The 22843-nt window shown below is 39.1% G+C and overlaps 1 protein-coding gene across 4 annotated transcripts in view; it reads right to left on the bottom strand.

Moving 5' to 3' along the window:
* Window positions 1-20369, bottom strand: part of LOC139465744 (programmed cell death 6-interacting protein-like) — a 29066-nt gene extending 8697 nt beyond the window's left edge. For all 4 annotated transcript variants that reach the window (XM_071247582.1, XM_071247584.1, XM_071247585.1 and 1 more), the window contains exons 1-14: window positions 20153-20369; window positions 11677-11731; window positions 9174-9243; window positions 8828-8955; window positions 7568-7721; window positions 7202-7311; window positions 6025-6141; window positions 4657-4879; window positions 3793-3916; window positions 3389-3566; window positions 2147-2368; window positions 1547-1706; window positions 998-1146; window positions 185-319 (exon numbers count right to left, since the gene is read on the bottom strand). In XM_071247582.1, the coding sequence (XP_071103683.1) occupies window positions 185-319; window positions 998-1146; window positions 1547-1706; window positions 2147-2368; window positions 3389-3566; window positions 3793-3916; window positions 4657-4879; window positions 6025-6141; window positions 7202-7311; window positions 7568-7721; window positions 8828-8955; window positions 9174-9243; window positions 11677-11731; window positions 20153-20355 (2028 nt within the window). In that variant the 5' untranslated portion in view covers window positions 20356-20369. The remainder of the gene's footprint in view (window positions 1-184; window positions 320-997; window positions 1147-1546; window positions 1707-2146; window positions 2369-3388; window positions 3567-3792; window positions 3917-4656; window positions 4880-6024; window positions 6142-7201; window positions 7312-7567; window positions 7722-8827; window positions 8956-9173; window positions 9244-11676; window positions 11732-20152) is intronic.
* Between the last annotated feature and the right edge of the window lie 2474 nt (window positions 20370-22843).

Here is a 22843-nt window from a genome sequence, read left to right as displayed (position 1 = left end):
CGGGACCCAATGTACCTACCCATGACACCCAAATTTAACCCAGTACACCATCTCCACCCAGTACCCCATTGACCCACAATACCCAAGTTGAAACCAGCACAGAATCCTGTGGCATTATGCCACCTACCCTGACCAAATACAACCCCATTGATGGAGTGCACTCTGCCCTGGCCAACACACCCACCTTGGTTCCTTCCTCCAGATTTCCCTTGAGTTCAATGTACATGTTGTATGCAGCCTGCAGCTCCTTCAGTTTGGCTTCTCGAGCGGCTGCTGACTGATTGGAGGACCGGGCATTGCTGAAGTCTGTGTTGGCATTCTGAAAGTCAAACACAAGAATAAGAAGCATGAATACTCATTTCCCCATCTCATATCTGGATGTGTGCAAAACAAGAAATAGTGTACAGTTTTCAAGACCTGCTCCGGAAACGAGCACTACTGCCATTTTAAGTCTATGTCAAAGTCATTGCTTTGGAAACTCAAAAATATATGTTTCAAAAATTCCAAACTATCAAAAGGCAGAAGTTCACCACTAGACCTATCTATGTGCCAAGTTTGGTTAAGATATCTCTCATGGTTTTTGAGTTCTACTCTAGGAAACAAAACGTGAGGGATGGACAAAAGGACATATGGACAGCACCCATTCCTAGGATTCAAACCCAATCAGAGGATCCTGCCACTGATGATGCATTCTTCAAAATTCATGCTAGCCCACTAGCCCGTGACTACTACATTGTGCTGAGGACAAGTAAAAATCCAGTGACTGGAGTCCTCACTGACTAGTAGCATTTGAGGGCTATAATTTTAAACCAGTTCTCAGTGTTTTAATTTTGCTACAAATTTCAACTGAATAAAACTGACAGAAAATGTAAACACAGTAAACAGTTCTGTCTCATTCCAGCAGGACTAAGTACAAACTCTGGAGACTAGTGAAATAAGATTTCCACTTGTCTTCTAGACTAGTCTGAAAAATAATGAAATTCTAAGGCTCGGGTACCTGTATCCTGGCCTGCAGGTTCTCCTGTCTGTGGATGCTGTCTGACACCTGTTCCCGCAGAGGGCCGTATACACGGTCCAGCTCCTCTACTGAGATGCTCTCTTCATTCACCAGACCCTCGCTAGCCAGAGCCGACATGAAGGACGACACTGTTAGATGGATACCACAAGGAATATGTACTGACTATAGTAGATCATTCAATAAAAACTAACGTCTTTAGAAACATTCCTTGTCCACATGGGTTTATGTTTTCTGGCTAGTTGAGGTATTCATAAAATTTGTTTTAACTTAAAACAACCATTTAACAGTCAGGATGACCTCATGTTTTAGCAGCTTTTAAATGGGTCAATGTCCATAACTTTGTTTTGGAATTCAATCAGAGCATAGTTATTAAAAAAGAGCTGACAAACCCAAAATCAAAATCAGGGCAAATCTCAGATTTGAACCCACTATCATTACATCCAGGCACAACTAAGGGATGTAACTCTGCTAAGCAAATCACAGATGAATGAATCTACAAGGAAGGAAAACAGTGACGTGCAGCCTCACCCATGTCAAAGCTGGCATCCTTGATGCTGCTTTCAATGGCTTCTCTCTCAGCTTTGATTGTTTCCACCTGCTGCATGAGCGACCTCAACTCCTTGACTGGGGGGCTGGTCTGGAGGCTGCTGCCACCACTGCCTGCTGGGAGGGAGGCCTCAAGCTCCGTCTACATCATCATCATCATACATAGATTTACTTACAGGATTCAATTATTGGAAAAAATATCTGCTTTGTTTTGTTTGTTGTTTAATGCCACACACAGCAATATTCCAGCTATATGGCATCAGTCTGTAAATAATCAAGTCTGGACCAGACAATCAAGTGATTGACATCATAAGCATCAATTAATGTACTTGAGATATGATGACATGGATCAATCAAGTCAGTAAGTCTGACCACCCGATCCTATTAGTTGCCTCTTGAGACAAGCATGGGCTGCTGAAGACCAATTCTAACCCAGATCTTTAAGGGAGAAAAATATCGTTTAAAAATGTGGGGCATATCATGACTAGCCCTGTAGAAAAGAATGTGCTGGTCAGTTGACCCTGCTTAAAAATGACTAAAATCATAAACTGTTGTCATATGGATTGTAGATTGGTCTCTTACCAGAGGCTTGGAGAGCAACACAATGCCTTCCTTGTGTTTGTCAAACTTCTCCCGAACAACAGCATCAGCCTGGGTGGCTGTAGACAGGATAGTGCTATACTTCGTGGCCTCTTCTCGAATGGGTTTTGTCAGCTGGGCGGATTGTGTTCGGGTCCATTTTTCTTTGAACTGTTCTCGCAGCTGAGTGTCGGACTTCTCTTCACTGTCCATTTCAGCTACAGTCTGAAAAACACGATGGCATTTGTGAGTGAGTGTGGCTTTATGCCGCTTTGATATATTTGAGTATTTCAATTTTATCACAGTGTGTCAGCTTCCTGTGGAAGGAAAGCAGGTACTATACATTCACCACTGTTGTGAAACCCAAAAGCACAGGAGAGGTGCCGACAAATCATGAAACAAACAGGGTTAACAAGCAATCGAACCCATGATCACAGGCTTCTGGCACACCTAAGGGACACAACTTTGCAGCATCTTGCTTGACTGGGCCACACCTTGTTATTAAAGTGACACTCTCATCATCGTGAAATGTCTCGCTGCAGTCTGAACACAAACTTGGCATATGTATGTCACAGCAAGTCAGATACTGTCTGTAGTCAACATCAACACGGCCATTTAAAAAGCAGTGCAATGGATTTGATAAGCATGCAAACTTTCATTCATGTAACTACAGAAGTTTCATAGAAAACTTGTCCCCATTTCACGCAGTATGCAATAAGCTGAAAAGCACGGGGCAAGGGCCATAATTCTGTAAAAATTAATTTACGACACCAATTTTTAAATTTATTTGAGATCATGACAAGTAACATCAGTGTGTAAAATTTTATTTCTCTGACTTAAATAGTTTTCATAAAATTTGTCGCCTTTGAGACGGAAGGATGGACAGGTGGATGAACTCCGTTCTCATACCCTCTTCTGCTATGGGGGGGGGGGATAATAAACAGAACTTGTTTGGACAACATGGCCAAATAAATACAGTAATGATACCAATCATACAATACAAACACGCTTCATAACTGGAGTTCCCAAAAGCATGGTGCAAACGCTATTCTGAATCGGGAGGGACTGTGTGGAATCATACTTTCCACAAACTGTTTCTTCATCCTGAATTAACACCCCATGTGCTTAGTTCCAAAATATAAATAGAGGTATTTTATCTACAGTTAGACTACCTCAGATTTCCAAACATGGTAGGATTTTCTCCTAACTGCACCCCATGACGTGAGCACCAAACATCATACTCACAGCGTCAAGAATCTCCCTATTACGGGTAAGTAGAGCTGGCAGCTCATTCATGAGCTTGGAGATGTATGAAGCACCACCTTGTTCCTGCATCTGTTGAGCTTTCTCTGTGAGAGACTGAGGCACTTTCTCACCAGCCAGATCCTCGATGGAAGCAGGCAGGTTGAGGGACGTCAGCACACTGAAACAGATCAGTTTGTATGATCCATATGGAGAAGTAATGTCAAGTAATAAATCAACAGATGAATTCTCGTGAGGGAGATGACTTAGTGCTGCTTTCAACAGTATTTGAGTGATATCATGGTGTGTCAGGTTGATGTGGGAGGAAATCTCGAAGTGGAAGTAAATATTTTCGCAGGTCAAGGTAAAACCCTGGGTACATGAGACATTGTAAAAGTGGAACACACCCATTCAAGAGATTTGTAGATTCTCGCAACCTCCCAATCTCCATGTTGACAATCTGGGCCTTTCTATTCTCAAATGCTGTCATGGCATCATGGACAGCTAAAGGCACTAGTTTCTCAAAGAGGTCTGTAACACAGAATAGAAAACATAATTCACTTACATATACACATATATATATAATGTCTTTCCTCAGCAAGATATCTGATGAATTTCTAGGAATTAACTTCAGATTGAAGATAATCTCTCTTAGTCAGAAATCTATTTTTAACAATTCTATCCTGACGCAAAGGAGAATTTCAATAATTTGAATCTATAGACAACAGACCTTTTAGCCACCTGTTCCTCATTTTATTGTTTTTATGACTTTCAATGAATTTATGAAACTAGCATGAACAAAAATCAAATCAGGATCATATCATTAAAGGTCACTTGAAATTTTCTTGTTTTTCTAATCCTTCTCAATGATCACTTACTTGTTTGACACAAATGATTAATGAGTACACAGCAAAGCACACATAATGTTTGGCTTATTTGTCAGTTGTATAATGAGGCACACAGCAATGTTCCAGCTTTATGACGGCATGCTGCAATAATTGAGTCTGGACCAGACATTCCAGTGATAGATATTGCAAGTAAACAATCCTCACCATCAGGAATGATGTCTTGCAAACCAAGGAACACTCTCTGACAACCTGATCCATTTGTTCGCCGCTTACGACAAACATACATTGCTGGGGACCAATTCTAACTCAGAATCGCAACTTGGGCATGAACAGAATTGTCCTATGTCCCAAGAAAGAGCAAGGGCAATAGTTTCATAAACTCAGCATGACTCACACACTCTTGTTATAAACTAACTTAACTACCTGTGAAGTTGGTGGAGAATTTCTGTGGAACAGGTAAGGGTTTGGCCACAGCAGCCTTGCCTATGATAGGGAGAGTCTTCACGTCAGGCACCTTGTCGTGGTAGATGAAGTTGTTGTCCTTTACAGCTTCATCCATCTCCCGCTGCACCTTCCCCTGCTCATTTCTAAAGCAGAAGGTCTGACCGCCGCGGGACTGAGCAGCACTCAGCAGCTCCTGGGCGTGCTGTAATGGATGAAACAATTGTTATGCAATTGTTTGTTGTTTAATGCTGCATTCAACAATATTCCAGCTATATGATGGCGGTCTATAAATAATCTAGTCTGGACCAGACAATCCAGTGACTGATATCAAGAACAACGATCCACGAAATTGGGATACGATGACATGCATCAACCACCTGATCCCTTAGTCGCACCTTAAGACAAGCATAGTCACTTTTTTTACGCGAAGCATGGGTTGCTGAAGACCTATTCTAACCCAAATGGATGAAACACCATCAGTGCCTACTTGAGAATGAGATCGCCATAAGGATGAGTTGACATGGATTTCAGCATCCTTATATGCTGCTCAAAACAAGTTAAGGACAGATTAACTATTGTGATATGAAAGATACAGGTGGTCCTTAGCTTCTTTCGAGTAGTATACATCAATACAACATTGGTGCTATTACGTTTGTCAAACAACTTGTCAAGGATACCGTTTTCATTGATACTACAGCTTGTAAGGCATCACTAAAAGATACTGAGATCACCAGTTCAGAGAGCGTTAATAATTATTCATAACGGCAGTTCAAAACAAAAGGGGGTTGTGGGTTCCTTGAGATTTCATGCTATAGTATTTGAATCTAGGGACCACAAAATCTTGAACTATTAACGTCAGGGTTATAACATGGACTCCTTGACCTTCAGGCTTCATTTCCATCACTGCAAGACATTTTGGTTGTCTGACATTGAGACTGGACATCCATTGCAAAGAGGTGAGGTGAGGTGAGGTGAAATTGGGTTTAACGTCGCGTCCAAGATTATTGCACTTATATAGCGACATGCATGCATGTGTGTGTGTTTGCGTGGCTGCTTGTACTAGTTTGGACTGATGCCGATTTATAGTGCTAGCTCACTGAGATACCATGCTGCAGTTTAACATGAACACCCCACTCAGACACAGTATACTGACTCCGAGCCGACCAGTCCTTGTTTTAGCCCCTTAATGTCGACCGCCAGACAGGATAACAACAAGTACCATCTTTTAGTCGGGAATCAAACTCCAGACCTTCTGCTTTCTCCGGGCGAATGCTCTATCACTAGACCACGGAGGCGGTCTCCATTGCAAAGATCTGAGAATCTGGAAATTGAATGTAATGTACATACCTTCAGCCTTGCAATTTGTTCTCCATAGCTCTTGTTTGCTTTAGCCACATTGCTCTGGTAGAACTCTGCCAAGCCATGGAAGGCTGCTTGCTTCATCACTACACACGGGATCCACTCCTACGATGTACAAATTTTAATTTACTACAAATACATGTCAAAGGCAATAATAAATTAATTAGTAGATGTTAATGCCTGACCATCACACAATCAAACACCATGCTTCACATCATTCATCGAACCCCACGTACCTATACCAAGAAAATCGTTGTTCTTATTTCTTTAAATGGTAAAATTAGGAGATCAACACTATCTGTTTTGTGATACATGGAAGTTGACATTGATCATTATGTGATGCCTGCATATTCTAACATTTCATTCCCATTCATTTTATAATACACAATAAATGTCGTCCCACCAAGTCATGCTTTACGTGAAATACAAGTGTTGACCTTCATAATGTACACAGATAACTGTAACAGTTTGTTTGAAAACATTTAACATAAAACAAATACAGTGCCTCCTGACTCACTTCTTAATATTTTTGGAAGAAAATCTGATAGTCTACTGTGGCCTTATGCAAGGGTAAATTCTGCAGCGTGACACTTGTTGTCTCAGTGCCATACAGCATACACATACATAATGTCTGGGGAGGACTATTGGGGCTATTTTCACTATTGCGATTCTATTCCAATAGAAGTCCACACTATTGCAATCTTATTGCGAGGGTAGTTAACCAACTTGAAGGCTTGATAATTATATTAATCAATGTCATAGAAATGAATAAATTATAGATGACAATCTCAAAGTCGGCCATTTTCCTCCATTGCTACTCAAACCCAAGGGAAGTAACTCTAATCTGAAGTTGTTGTAAAGCTTGCTCAGCAACACACAGACAATTTTGAAATTCTCATAATATATGTATTATTTATAACTAATTTGAAACTATCAATTGTTATGCATATGATTGATGATACTGTTGGCATATTAAATTCCGATTGATATATTGTTACACTCCTAATAACGTCTAATAATCTTGCTGAACAGCTTTACATAATTTTCCAAATATCAATTAATTTGCTGTAGATGAGTCAAGATGTGTATTTGGACAACGGAGGAACCCTGACAATAACTGCCAAAGGGAGGTAAGTCTGCATTATGAACTTGGCTAGCTTCTGACCTTTGGCCACAATTCTTTGATGGAGTGTAGCTGCATCAGCTTCATGGCATCAGCATACAGCTCAGAGCACTGGTAGGCCAGCTTGGCCACCATAGCATCCTTCATCCTATCTGCAACAAAATCACAAATTGATTGAAGTAAGCATTATTGCTGCAGTCAGCAATATTCCAACTAAATCACAGAAGCCTGCACATTATAATGATAAAATGAGCACTCACAAGTGTTGCAACTTATGGTAATGTCAGAACAAATGTTACATTACTGATCACAAATTGAAAAGGTAGCAAATCTACAAAACAATACCTTTAAATTCCAAACAAAGTAATTTTATCTGATAAACTCCCGGTACAAAGTGTTCCAACATACCTGAGGTAGCCTTCCTGTATATAGCCTCTTGTGCTTGGGCCAACATGAGTGCACTGAGTGCCCCAAGAGTGTCGGGGTTAAGGTCAGGGGTCGGGTCTTGCTGCACATGTGACAACACAATGTCCTTCATGTGGGCAAATATTCCACTTGATTGCTGCACAGAAATGTAACATCACATATATATATGATGTAGTAATATACATGTAATTTCAATACATATAAAATAGTTTTATGCAAGTTTTTGACATTTTTGAGCTGAGAAACTCCTTGTATCAAGAAACAGCAAGGAGGGGTGGGGGTGGGGGGGGTGGGTGGGGAAGAAGGTTAAAATAATGTCTTTACAATAAGTTGATGCCTTGTTTATTGCTAATCACCAGTTGCGATTATTACAGCTTTAAGATGGTGTCCTGTTATTAATCGACTTTGGACCATGACAAACAAGTGATTGATGTTACGAGCACCATCCCATGCCATCAGTGTATGATGAAATACAATCAACCAAGCCACCAAGCTTGAACACCTGATCAATTTGTTTGTTTGTTGTTTGACGCCGCACTCAGCATTTTTCCAGCTATATGACAGTGGTCTGTAAATAATGGAGTCAGGACAAGACAATCCAGTGATTGATGTCCCATGCAATAGGGATACAATGACATGCATCTACTAAGTCAGTGAGCCTGACCACCTGATCCTGTTAGTTGCCTCTTACGACAAGCATAGCTGCATTTTACAGCAAGCATGGGTTGCTGAAGACCTATTCTACCCCGGATCTTCACAGGTTCTGATCAATTCAGTTGCCCTGTGTATGACAAAAACTGTTGACTCAGAATCCCAAAGGGACACTACATAGTCATTTGTGATTTCTTTTGTTTGTTTGTTTGTTTGTTTGTTTGTTGTGTAATGCCGCGCTTAGCAATGCTCCAGCTATATGACGGCAGTCTGTACATAATCGAGTCTGAACCAGATAATCCAGTGATTGACATCATGAACATCGATCATGCATCAACCAAGTCAGCAAACCTGATCACCCTTTCGCCTCTTATGACAAGCATATCTGATGCATGTCATCGTACCAAAATTGTGCAGATTGATGCTCATGATGTCAATCACCGGTTTGTGTCATTCAGACCGGCTTATATACAGACAGCTGTCATATAGTTGGATTATTACTAAGTGCGAAACAAACAACCAAACAAACAAAACCAATAAGCATAATAAATAAGTTGCCATGTCATCATACATATTTCCTACTTGCCCTACCTGAAAGAGTTTGGCACAGGTTTTAAGTCCATCGTCACTGTCCTGGTTTTGTACTGCACCAATTTGTGTTTGCAGAGCGGCAATGTTGAACAGCATGCATATCTTCTCATACAACCCAGAGGCAATAGCTGAAAACAAAAAGAGTATTTAAGAACAACCCAACACATGGCTACTCAAAGGAAATGCTTAATACATGTATCAACATACATTAAAATCAAATAGGGTGATGTGTGCTTGTTCAACTTGCAAAGTGAATCAAAATTTGAGGAGAATATATTATGACACCTCAATGTCCAGGTGACTTCTTAAAGTGTGTAAACAATTTTTGTGTACTTTTAAATATTACCAAGTGTTCTTTTCCCAGCCAAGAAACCCCCTTCATCAAAGGCATCTCTCCATTTGAACTGCACTCGGACCTGAAGTACACATATATTCATGGGATTACAAATGTATTGAGTCAAAGGTTATTGAAAATATCAGCTGTTAACTTGAAACAACATGAACATGGCAAAAAGTAGGTAGGGCTCACTAATACCCCTGACATCGACCCAAACATATTTCTAAGTTCAAAACATGGAAAAAGCAATATTTTCTCAGAATATCTACTTAACAAAATCAAACTTTGCACTGCACCTCTCCTATTGTCATAGAAACTGTACCCTCAGTTTGAAAAGAACCCATGAAGTTATAGGTCGCAGAAATGTTGAAGTTAAAAACAATTCGAAACATGTAAAAATTCATATTTTCTCAGAAAATCTGCACCTGTTCTATTAGCTGGAAACTGTTTGCTTAATTTGAAAAGAATCAGTAAAGACATAAATGGGAATGCAAATGTTTGTGAACTGATGGTACTTGGACATCATGTTCATCTACTAAAATCAGATCTTCTACTGCGATAAATTCCTCTTGGCATCAGCATCTGACAAGCCCTCCTCAGTAGTGGCTGACCATTGGTCACTTCCAACTAGTCTACAGGTTATCATTATGTAAAATAACTAGATTTTAGGATAAAACAAATAGCCTTCCAAGAATTTCACTTGTCTCACACCAACGGACTAGTGGTAGTGTCTATGACTGCACAGGAAATTACATCTGGTGAAGCCTAAGTGAACTTTGTTAAATGAAGGATGCGTAGGTTTTTGAGCCAACCAAACGTCACATGTCTAAAACAATATGGGTTCATTTCTCTATCACCTCAATTCAGGAATTTTTAGGATTTTAATAGCCAACATCTACACCAAACAACAAATACTCAATCCTTCACTTATTTAATGTCAATGCCATCACAGGGTTTATTGATACGGTTTATTACTTGCCTGTGAAGAGATCACCTGTTTAATAAACATAGTATACAGCTGTATTACACATTGTGTAATAACAAAGCATGTGCTTGTGTACTGCGGGAGCAAGTTTAACATATATTGAAAACTCCCAACATCTCTGGGCTTATTCATTGACATTGCATGTAGGGATGTAGATCACTGAGAGGAGCTTATGCACACTCAATGACCCCCTATTGCTAGGATGATGTCAGATGGCATTGTTTCGCTGGTGGATCTTGCAACAAATTTCCACAAATTACATCATTGGGTATTGTGACGTGATTGTAGACTTTGTGGTGCAGGCGATCATAGCATAATGACAGTTGTAAGTCTATGCAATAGTATGTGAGTTACGATAATCGTAGCGCTATGTATACGATAGCTTTGAGGAACGGACCCCTGAATTCTAAAGGTACGCAGTTGTATGGCATTAGATTAATATAATAATATGTATCAACTTTTTACGTGTTTTAAGTGGTATGCTGTTAAACTCTACTGGAAAATCTGTGAATCGGTAGATGTCTGCCAATGCACACATGACAGTGAAATTTAAAAAAGTCATTGTGTGTAATACCAATTTTATGAAACTTTTGCTTGTCAGATACCAGAAATATTTACTTGCTTTCGAAAATTTGTATTACTCAGGAGCTCGTTTAGTATTCTATATGCATTTAATATCTACAAGAATATTAACAACTCAGTGTTTATTATTCCATTCAGAACCAGCAATTTATATTCGGCTTAGAGAAACAGATAGTGATCCCTCGCTACAACACTATCTTTGGGGTCCAAATAATTGATGAGCGTTATAGATGATGAGTGGTTTAACTGAGGATGAGTCGGAGAGGGTAGATGGCCAACACAACAGTACATGCTCTGCTACCTAACACAATCTAATATGCAAATTTCAGAGTTTGGAAGAAGATTAGAATAGTAGTTGTTTTTTATTCATAACATAAAAAAATATTTATCAAGTGTTATGTGCTTTAAAAAAACCCACATTGTATCCCTTCAGCGAATTCTGGTGTTATGTACTCACGGTGATCAGCCGATAATATTTTTTTGAAATGGGGAAAAACATCTAAAATACTGAAGTTCATTAAAAATGTAAGTAAATTTTGGGAGCCATGCGTTACCACGCGCTATAACAGAGTTAGAGCCGTATTGAGGGAACACTGTATCAGATATGATTGGATCACTCGCTCAAACTGAGAACTAAGAAGCCAAGACACTGATTGGCTGATCAGAAAATCACATGACACAGCAGCCTCAAATCAAATATGCCAATAGACATAATGGAAGTTTTGTCAGATCTTCATGCATAGCGGCAATTAAATGAGGTTGATGGACATATTGGAAATATTGTGTTGGGATATCGACTGAAGTACTGATTCTATTTCCACTCCAATATCATATTTCATGAATATCAACAGTGTTCTGCCTAATGTGCTAATGTGCTAATGCGCAACTTTCCCCAAACAATATTTAGTGAATTCTTTAATTTACATGTGATTTCCTTATAGTTACCTGGTTTTCTGTGATAGGCAGTTTGCTCTCAATAGAAACAACTTGGTCATAGTACCTGAAAAAAGAAAATGCCAGTCAGACCAGTTCAAATAGTTTGGAGTCTGGAAATACATTGAAGTATGCCTAGGATTACAGAGCGTCAACAGTCTACTGGCGCATACAAGATGCACTTCAGTGATTCAAATTTCAACCAGATACATAAACAAAAACAAAGTTTGCTCAAAAAACATTGAGCGGGTGTGGCGTAATGGGTGAGTCTAACCATCATTTTCATGGTTAGTTCGGAAAAAGGGGAACCTTGGTAAATTTTTAACCACCTCGTTCTGTTTCAATTCCTAAGTGAAATGGCAAAGTGGTACTCAAGTAGGTCACAGGAGAAGAAGGCATTTAAAATTATGAGTATCACAGCAACTCTGCATTGCTCCCTATCAACTTGTGTCAAATACCTCTGACATGTATCATGTTCATGATAAGTACCTTGTGATGTCATGTAAGGGACCAGCAAAATGCTTCATCTTATCATACCATCGATAAACTGATACATTACCTTATTTCATGGACTTTGATATGATTGAACAACTTCTCATAGAAAGTAACCTAAAAAGTCTACAAGCCAGAGTAGTGATAACATATAGGAACACCTTAAAAAGATAAAAATTCTACAAGCCCTGAGGATACCTTTAACATTTGAGAATTTGACTCGGCCTAGCTGGCTAGTGCTAATTTCTATCCCTTTCAAGGATAAAGATATTTTAATAGTAATTTTTAATAATCTGAACTTCAGAAGGATTCTGCTGGGAGCGGGTCTGTCATCAGAGTCCACCCAAAAGCCTACTCCAAAAATTAGAAAATCGTTATGAAAACCATTATTAATCTTGCTTTAACAAACAAGGCAACATGTTATCATGGTAGGAAATGCGCATACAAAGTGTCATCAGATGCTACCCCCAGAACCCCTCCCCTAGATCTGCCAATGAACATACATTGATAGAACCAGGGTGAGGAGTCGATTTAACTGCTGGCCCGTTGGCTTGCTGAAACGTATAGTAGATGGATCTTCTGGCTAGTCAGAATCACCCCTTCTCCCTTAATGTTTAATCTTTTAATTGGACACTACTTGTGAATCATGTAATTTTGATGAAAAAATATTTAGGGGGGACTCAAAGAAAAATATATGTCAATCATCTTGGTAGAATGACAACATTTTGTAATGTTGTGTACAAAAACATCTTTATTTGCTCATAAATCACCATGAAATGAGGCAAATGAAGGCAAAGGTTTAAAATATCTCAAAGTGTAGGAAAAGGCGTTTCAGGGGTGAGGATTTCTAAAATCTTCAGAGCCCCACTAGATGGTTATGTGACCTCAGGTTCGACCACGACCTTCACCATGTTCACAATTAAGTCGTTGGCCAGTAAGTTTGTCGAAGGGCCAGTAACATTTAAACATGTTAAAAGGAGCAAGCCCTGCTGGCTACATGCAATGTTAAATCTAACCCTGAGGGTGCAACCTGGCTTTGTCTGGTACAATTAGGCTTTCATGTCAACATGCACCTGGTTCAAGTGCCTGGGTCACAAAACATGAGAAATCATGTCAATGTTTTTATTTTAATATTATGACAAAGGACCCCTTGATTTTCTCTCTTTTCCTTTTGAGCATGTTGAGTGATAAACAATGCCAAATGAAATGAACCAATATATGGTGATCAAAACTAACCTTGTGTGAACATGTGTAGTAAATGTGGTTTTAAAATCAGTCAACCAACACAGTTTAATCAAAGGTAAAAAAACTGGTAATTGAATTCAGCTGAGCAGCACTATCAAAGTTTCCACCATTGTGAACGTAATGAATATATTTGTAGATATTCAAACAAATGAAGCAAGCCTCATCCTCTGACATTAGAAAGGTAGATCTTCTGTAGTTGAGTGATATTACAATCATTCAAGTATACTATTCAAACTAGGCACAATTGTCAGCAATGACAGCTTGTACTAAATTGTCACGTCACAGAATCACTGAAGTGGAGCTAGCTAAACTCCACAGTCTGATGCCCCTTTCTGGTAAATCTTTAGACATTGTGATTAGTAATTGTGTTGAAATGAATCCATGTTCTCATATAACTATAGTTACAAGACTAGCTATATTTACACGGAATCTCATCATAACACTCAAGCTGCATCATTTCAAAAACATATCTCCTGAGCACAAAAGTGAGGATGGAGGCAGGGCTTTTCAATAAATAAATACAGATGAGGCCGAAGTCTGTAAGTTTGTTAAAATAGAAGATTAGGTATCCTGGTCCTGTATATCAAATAAATCCCTGTAACCCTGTTCAATTTTCAAAACTCAACGGATAATGAATACAATACACTACCAATACAATACTATCATACTACTATAATTAGGCATACTACATGAACAGGAAGTTACTACTATTTACCGTCAAACCCAATTGTCTCCCAGTGAGAAACAGTAGAGAGGCAGATCATCATGTTTCCACCATGTTCAATCACATTCATACATACTAACATCTAAATATTCACAGATTCAAACAAAAATTTCAATATTCTGATCATGCTGACAGGATGTTCAATTTCATTATCTCACCCACCATTCTCATATCTTTTCTTAAGATTTGATATGTTATCGTAATGTATTCCAAAATACCACTACATTAACAAGCTAGTCACATTGATTTCCTGCAAGCACCCTCTGTCGTACAGACAAGGTCTTCTGTGCAGATTAACCAACCGACTCGACAAGTACGTTCAGGACATCAAATGTATCAATTATTAATTGAATTCTGTCATGTGAATCAGATGCTGTGTACATGATGGACACATTTATGATAAATGTCATGCTTACCTGGGGCTAATGAACAATTACCTGATTACGAGTATAAAGTCTTTGGACACTATGTCAGTTGAATAAATAATCAAACCGATACTGATTTTATTTATTGTGTGTGTGTGTGTGTGTGTGTGTGTGTGTGTGTGTGTGTGTGTGTGTGTGTGTGTGTGTGTGTGTGTGTGTGTGTGTGAGAGAGAGAGAGAGAGAGAGATCATTTGTACGTTTACCTGGAGCAGTGATTTCTGTTGTCTATCACTATCTACCCGGTCAAGAAATATGTGCATCATATTGGTAAGGCCACATGTGAAAAACAGATAGATTGCATCAAATGCATTGAACAAACATTCTTTTACTGGATGTGAGCAGGGAATCCTGAACAGGTAAAATCAAGTTCCCTTAATCAAGCCTGCCTAATAGGGCTGGGACGAGTCCTGGGTACCAACACCCCTATTACCCGACCCTTCCCGGGTACCCGCTGTTCGTGTCAAGAGATAGGTACAAAATGTCCGATTGGTAATAGTTTGTCAGTAGCCCTTGCAGAATATTTTTAGATGCATGTATAAAACGATGTGGTCATGCATACACTGAAGTTGACTGAAGTTTTACCTTTGTTCAAACATATTTAAGTCAGAAGGAACGTGTTCATGGACATGAAGAAATGCGAACATTAGAGATTTAAAATTGTCGTGTAACCACGTACATGTAGTTATATTGTGATTTTTTGTCATGAAACAATATATCACATGACTAACCACGGGTCCGGGTAGTCCTGTGGGTACCCAGGTCCTACTCAGTACCCACCCCACCCGGGTACCCGAGTTACTCGGCCCAGCCCTACTGTCTAAGTTATCATGATGATGAAGAAATCTTCAGTACAGTTTTCCTTTCATACTTATATTAATCATGGTATGCCCGTAAGAAAAAGAAGATTACACAGTGAGATTAAAGGGGCACTGATCTAAAGCAATTCCCCGGGACTGGTTTTTGCCTTTGTTATTGTTTTTTCCCTGTGAGTACCCGGATGATACGCAACGCAACTGAGCATGACAAGAAACTGGGCTACCATCTGCAAGGACAGCAAAATAAACTTGGACATGTTGGAGGCAATATTTGTTTTACCCATTTTTGAACACTGATTGCTTAACCGTGATCTATAAAGATTTCGACAAAGTGCGCATGTTAATTAATTTCTTCAGCCTAAACCAAAAACCAAAAAGAACGATGGAGCTCATCGGTTGTCGTCATTTGGAAACACCCCTGATTGTTATAGTTCTAAAAAAAGTACCAATGCAGTGAAAGCATTTTCGGATTTCGGATTGCATCGATAATACGATTACTTCTCCCTTGTTGTCATCCACATTTTCTGGTATAACCCTACACAAGTGTATTTGTCGTCATTCACTTGATGCTCAGTTAATGAATTTATTACAGGTGCAATTGGTAGCACCACTCCGAATACCTGACAAAGGTTCCCATTTGGCATTTATTGTGTCTGGGGTAATTATTCAATCTAAATCCAGGTTTGAAGTGAGGTGAAATGTGTGTTATGTAATATGCACGTGGCAGAGATGAATGATCAGTTGATTTACTTTTTTTCTCAAATCAGTGGATCGTTTGTAGTCATCAAAAGATTAACAGAAAATACATTGATTGATTAATCACTGTTATCTTGCACGGCAGATATCTCAAAAGTGAGTGTTGACATGTCTAGGTATACTAAAACAAAGGGAACACACTCATATCCTTGCGTGAAGTGCCGATGTAAACAGAGATCCAGATAAGCTGCGTATCTGCGTAAAATACGCATCAGAAATGCAGAAATATGCAGTAAAATAATATCCAAGCGTATCAAATACGCAACGAACATTACAGATACGCTACAAAATAAAACTTGTGCGTATCATCAGAATATTGTGAAGTAACCCTGCGTATTCGATTGGCAAATCAGCAACTTATTTTGAAATTATAAACGGGCATTCCGTCAACCTTGTCCAACTCCACGATGACAGTTACATCATGATCATTTGCCATCACACTTTCTTGTGGAAGTATCGTGGTATTTTTAAGTCCTATAAAGCTCTCGAACCCACACACCAGTTTGCGGGGACTAGATGAATAGTGTTTTTAAATATTTAACTTCAATACCCACATGTGTAAAAACTAGTGGGTAACAGAAATTTGAATACCCAGATAGTATAGCTGATACGCAGTGATTTTAAAATGCATGGGTAAAATACCCACAACACCAAAAGCTTATCTGGAGCTCTGGTAAAAACAGCATACTTTGTCCAACATGTTCAAAGGATTAACCGATAATACGCAGATTAATTGCTCATTGTTATCTAACTCAATGGATTTTTTAGGAACCGTGGACGTTATGAAAATAGTTGTCACGTGGGCTTTCTCAGCCGACCTTTGAGACTTGACACCTACGTGAAACACCTGAAACAATCTAAGTGATCAGTTGAGAAACGAACACAGGTTTTAATATTTCCCGAAACGATGTATATATTTTAAAATATTTGATTGTTACAGAGACATGTGACATAGAATACATTTCTTTGAACATCTGCAGACGTTTGGGATATTGTTCCTTTGTGTGGATATTCACGGATACATTCCTCGAACAATGAAGCTGCCTAAAATTATACACCTATATTTGGTAGGTTGTAATTATGATATTCGCATTTTGTTTTCCTTCATTTGCAGAAGCATTGGGCAGATTCATTCTTGTTCCTGTACGTCTTGGTTGGGAAATTCTTCGATGCACGATAGAAGTTGTTTTCAAGAGTCTTTTACTTGGTATATTACAGTCAATTTGCAAAATGTGATTCTCTCAGGAAATTTATAAAATGTGTAAATATTTTGACTGAAAATCTGTCCATTTCCTAACAGATTGACAAAAATTGAATAAGACGATCAATAGGGCCTAAAATCATCACAATAGAGTATTATGTAGGATTAGAAGCCAAACAATATAGAAACATACTTTTCATCGTAACATGTTCAGTCTCTTGGTGATGATATTAAATATAAAAATGTTTGGAATTCGTTGTCATAATACAGATGGACATATTTTTCACTCAATTTGTAAAATAACTGAATATTCAGGCGTTTAATAAATTTCCTGAGTGAAAATTTTGCACATTTTGACTGTAAAAACATTAACACGATAAAATAAGCAATGCTCAGGAGAAATATTTACTTTGTGTTGCAAGTCAAAAAAGTGTAAACAAAAATCGCACAATTACCAAGCAAGTGACTTATCAAAACCTTGTCACCATGACCGATGCTACCCACAAAGATACCTACATTTCCTTTTTATTTCCAAAACTGTCTTTCATTTTGTTGATCAGTGTGACCATACGTCCTTATACTATCAATCAAAGGGACAAATGCGCTTACGAATTGTGCAGCACAGGTTGCGAACTTGTCTAGGTTTCTGCTATATCATCCGGGTACTCACCTTTAGAATACAGTACCACAACTTCTCGTGAGGATGATCTCTGCCGTAGGTCACACGTCTCAAGACAAGCAACCAGTTTTTGTGAGAATCCGTCGGACGCGAAACCCGCGACCTTCGGATTGTTAGCCTGACAGCTAACCGACTGAGCTACGTCCACACTGTTAAACTTAGTGCAAATTTACCTAGTCATGCCTATGACGTCACAGAATTGAACGAAAAGGGTCGAATAGGTGACGGACACTTACGAAGGTTACGGGTAGGCATGGTGTCTCGTGACTTTACGAATGATCCCGATGCCATTTGGCACACTCGTCCCATTCCGTAATCTACAAGATCCCGAGTGGTGAGGAATGATCTGATATGCCACAAACTGAAAACGGCTTCAGGCGTCAGACGTCGAACTCGCGAGTACGCATGAATGATATGGTGATATTTGTGACAGAAAAGTGTGATAGGGAACACTGTAAGGATGATGTGGATAATAATAAGGAACGAGGGAGGAATAAGCATGACTAGTGACGACACAATGGTGAGTTCGCTTTTGAATCAGTACTGAAAAAATGTAGCCGGTGAAATTGGCTTGTGTGAATGTTCCAGGACAGTTTCCAGTAGCCTACTTTCCCCAAAGTATTCGACACAAAACCATTTCATACTTTTTACTCGACGTTTTTGTGTGAAGAATATAAGGAGTTGAGATAGAATCTATAATAGCCACTAAACGGGTAGATTTACCTAACCCTAATGATCGTAAAGGGATGATTGACCGTAAAGGGGATCCAAGGGCTAAGGACAGAGTTCGGGTAATCTAATAGCCACTAAACGGGTACCTAACCCTGATGATCGTAAGGGGTGAATGATCGTAAAGGGGATCCAAGGGGTAAGGATAGAGTTCGGGGTAACCTACCCTAACACTAGCGATATTTGGATGTGTTCAGCGCCAATATAATATCCCTAATAAACTGTGTTCTTGTGCATAATAATGAAAATTAATGAACCGAAAAATAATATATGTATATTAGTTCCCCTTTATAACTATTTACCCACTCTCAATTACGAGAAAAACGAAATAAAAAATAAATAAAAAATAAATGCGCCGCCACAGGCTATATTTAGTGAACAAATATTCAAAACTCCCCACACTGCTTGGCGTATTCAATGGCATTTCATGTAGAGATGATAGATCACTGGGAGGAGCTTACACACACCGAAGACCCCTGACGTCACAGGGCATTGTTTCGCTTGTGTGACTGGCAACAAAATACTACAAATTACGTCATCGGGTATGATCACGTGTTTGAAAAGTTTGTGGTCCGGTATTATACAGGTAGGCCGAAAAAACAATAACACAGGAAACAACCAGTCCCGGGGAAATGCTTTAGACCTGTTACATCAGTGCCCCTTTAATTCTGCTAGTCACGCTTGTCGTGGACCGTAGTGTCGAGAAACATGAATACATACTAGTATTCATAAACTTTCTTGCTTAAGTAGTGGCAATCACGTTTGAGGATTTTGACATGGTGATGTCGTTAGGTCATTGTGGAAAAAATAATCATAGGGACATGAAATACTTCCTTTATCAGGTCTAGAGATCAATGTTAGAACATGGAGGAAGCTATAAACATTGATAAATAAACAAACAATATTGATTACTTACCTTATTTTTAGATCAACCACCACCAGACAAGAAGCGTTAACGACCTCAGAGGTGGTAGACACAGTAACAGTGACGATTTTTTATAATGTATATGTATTATACACAGGACATTTTAGGCCTACTTGTCATCTGAATGACACAGCAACTAAGTAAACTCAATCATTTATTATTAATGTAGATTCATTCTTATACCTTTCTAATCACAAAGTTATCTGTATTTCTTTTAATGGAGTTGCTATCAGTTTTCAAAGACAACTTTTGACAAAGACACCCCATGACAGTGAACAACAGTGGTTGTTTATTTTCATGTCACTTCCGCCTGTTTCAAATCAAAATAACGAAATATAAGCATGTCAACTGAAGTATTTTCCATATCTGTCGGCATAAATTGGCACCTTATTTAATATTTCTGCGCACATAGAGATACATCTGGAGATATTGCTTGTTGCATACGTTGATCGACAACTATTTCACAATATTTGATACTGAAACGAGAAATGACTTACCGGTACAGCACTTCTAACGCTGATTCGTGTTTGTCTACGGATTTGTTTATCATCAAATTTCGGAGTTTGTTGAACTCGCTGAGAGCATTGTTGTAGTCGTCGGGTTCAGCTGACGAAAAGGTGTTTTGAATGAAATTTCTGAGAGGTTTTACAAGATCAACATCATAGGTCTTTTTCAACGGAACTGCCAAGAACGCCGCCATCTTGGATAAGTGTGATCACATGTTACTGTGGACTATTTATAACTTTCGCAGTGACGTCACTTCACGAGGTACCTGATTCACAAGTGCGTGGACAGAGGTAATACTATTGAGAGCAAACTGGAGCGGTAGATATACGTGTCTAAAGTGTCTGATGCTATAATGTAATGTGTATTTTTACCCATCTAGTGAATCACCAGTCAGAGGCAGGTGTTTCTCACCGAATTTGGCTAAATATTTATAACTATAAATTAAGTTACATAAGGGAGTCTATGTGATTTATTTTGTTGATATGAACTCCCTGGTAAGGTATATATATACGTATACCACCTAACAACCTCTGTAATTATTTTGTTTTTTCTCTCTCTCACAAAATAAACAACGAAATCTTTATTTGATACGGGTATAATAGTTGTGTATTGGACCTTAGTTTGCAGTATTTCGGTGACTGTTTTCAGCCTAGTAACGTTTTGATAATGTTTGTAATTGTTTTGTCAAATCCATTATCAAGTGTACACTTTCGTTTGCTCGGCAAATTACATGTTCATTGAAAAACATGTTATTTCTTATCAGCAGCAAAACCCATCCCAGTGATATATGGCGATATCAGATATTTTCTAATAATGACCTGGAGTGAGTGAGTGAGTGAGTATGGTTTTACGCCGCTTTTAGCAATATTCCAGCAACATCACGTCGGGGGACACATGGGCACATTGTATCCATGTCGGGAATCGAACCCGGGTCTTCAGCGTGACAAGCGAACGCTTTTACCACCTTTATTGACTACCCTCATCGACTTTGTGTGAGTTGATTGTTTCCGTTTAATGCCATTTTGAACAGATCTATCTATCCTGTGGATAATCTATCTATCCTTCTCTTGATAATCGAGGATCTATCTATCTATCTATCTATCTATCTAACTATCTACACTAGATTATAGAGGATGGTACAGACGTTCACCAATGTGGTGAAACCATATCATAGACATTAAAAATATTAATTGTTCATGGTGAAACCCACGAGCGCGGGTATGGTGCTGAAAAACAAAGGACAATAATTTGGGCTAATATGGGATTCGAACCCATGATTAGCCCAAATTATGATTCGAACCCAAGAGTCCAGCGAAGATCCGTGGGTAGAATAGGTCTTCAGCAACCCACGCTTGCCGTAAAAGGCGACTAACGGGATCGGGTGGTCAGGCTCGCTGACTTGGTTGAAGCATGTCATCGATCCCAATGGCGTAGATCGATCCTCGTGATATCAATCACTGGATTGTCTGGTCCAGACTCGATTATTTACAGACCACCGTCATATAGCTGGAATATTGCTGAGTGCGGTGTAAAACAACAAACCAAAAATCGGACCCACGATCATCGGATTCTGACACAAATTTAAGGGACGTTACTCCCTTAGCGCCTTAGGCGACGATTTTCATCAAGATGGGACCAGAAGCTTCAGGGTTGAAACTAAAATTCAACTTTTTCATCAATAAGGATCTTTCTCAAATGTTTTACAGGGTAAAACAGTAGATGTCTGCATCATAACGAATGTAGAAATATGTTTCCAAAATTTAAGTAAACAACAATTAAATAACGGTACATTTTGTAACAAAAGCTTCGTTTGTTGCAAAGTGAGCGAGCTGCTTTGAATAGTATTGTAGTCTCCTGTCGGTTTGATCACGTACGTCACGCCAGCATTCATCCATTAACACGTACGGATGAAATCCTTTGGGATGAGTAAGTGTGGCAACATCCCACGTGATGACTGTCAACCCGGATCCGGCTGAAGGTGTGTGAGTTCGTCAGTGTGCAATTTACTGATTTTCACCAGTTGTAAAAGTCATATTGTAAGCCAGTGGATACGTACATCTTATTTAAACAGGAAACTGACCACTTATATATATACATATATACACCGTAATGTATCATACCTCGGGAATATAGAGCGAATAATATCCCAAGTTGGGTCACATTAGTGGAGACGAGAGTTATATTCGCCCATGCATATGCCATAGTACAAACCGGGGTCAGAGTGCGACCCTTGGGCATGCCAGAACCCAACACTCGTGGGTTGGAATCCCCGTTCGCCCCGTTTGTTTGTAGGTTTGTCAGCACCATACCCGTGTTCGTGCGTTTCACCAAAGTGGTAAACGCCTGACACCTGCATCACTTTAGGCTCTCCTTCCACATTGAGCTGACACGGTGTGACATGATTGGAATACTGTTCAAAACAGCGTTAAACCTAACTTGCTCACTCACTTTTCGAGCAACAACTTCAATAGAGTTCTTTGCAATGCAATAATTGTTTCAATATGTTTCCAAAGTGCACCGAAGTCTTATGTCCTTTGTCCGTTTAATGTATTCAACAAACATTCGGCGTATCCCTCTTATCATAAGCACACTCCGGGTAGGACCCTTCATGCCCGGCGCTACCTATAAATGTCAATTAACACCTCCTTACTTTGCCGGATGTTACGTATGTACATGTACGT

Source organism: Haliotis cracherodii, unplaced genomic scaffold, assembly GCF_022045235.1.
Source record: "Haliotis cracherodii isolate W230 unplaced genomic scaffold, xgHalCrac1.p SCAF_18, whole genome shotgun sequence".
In the NCBI taxonomy this organism is placed as follows: Eukaryota; Metazoa; Mollusca; class Gastropoda; order Lepetellida; family Haliotidae; genus Haliotis; species Haliotis cracherodii.
This window is presented reverse-complemented; position numbering and strand designations above follow the sequence as displayed.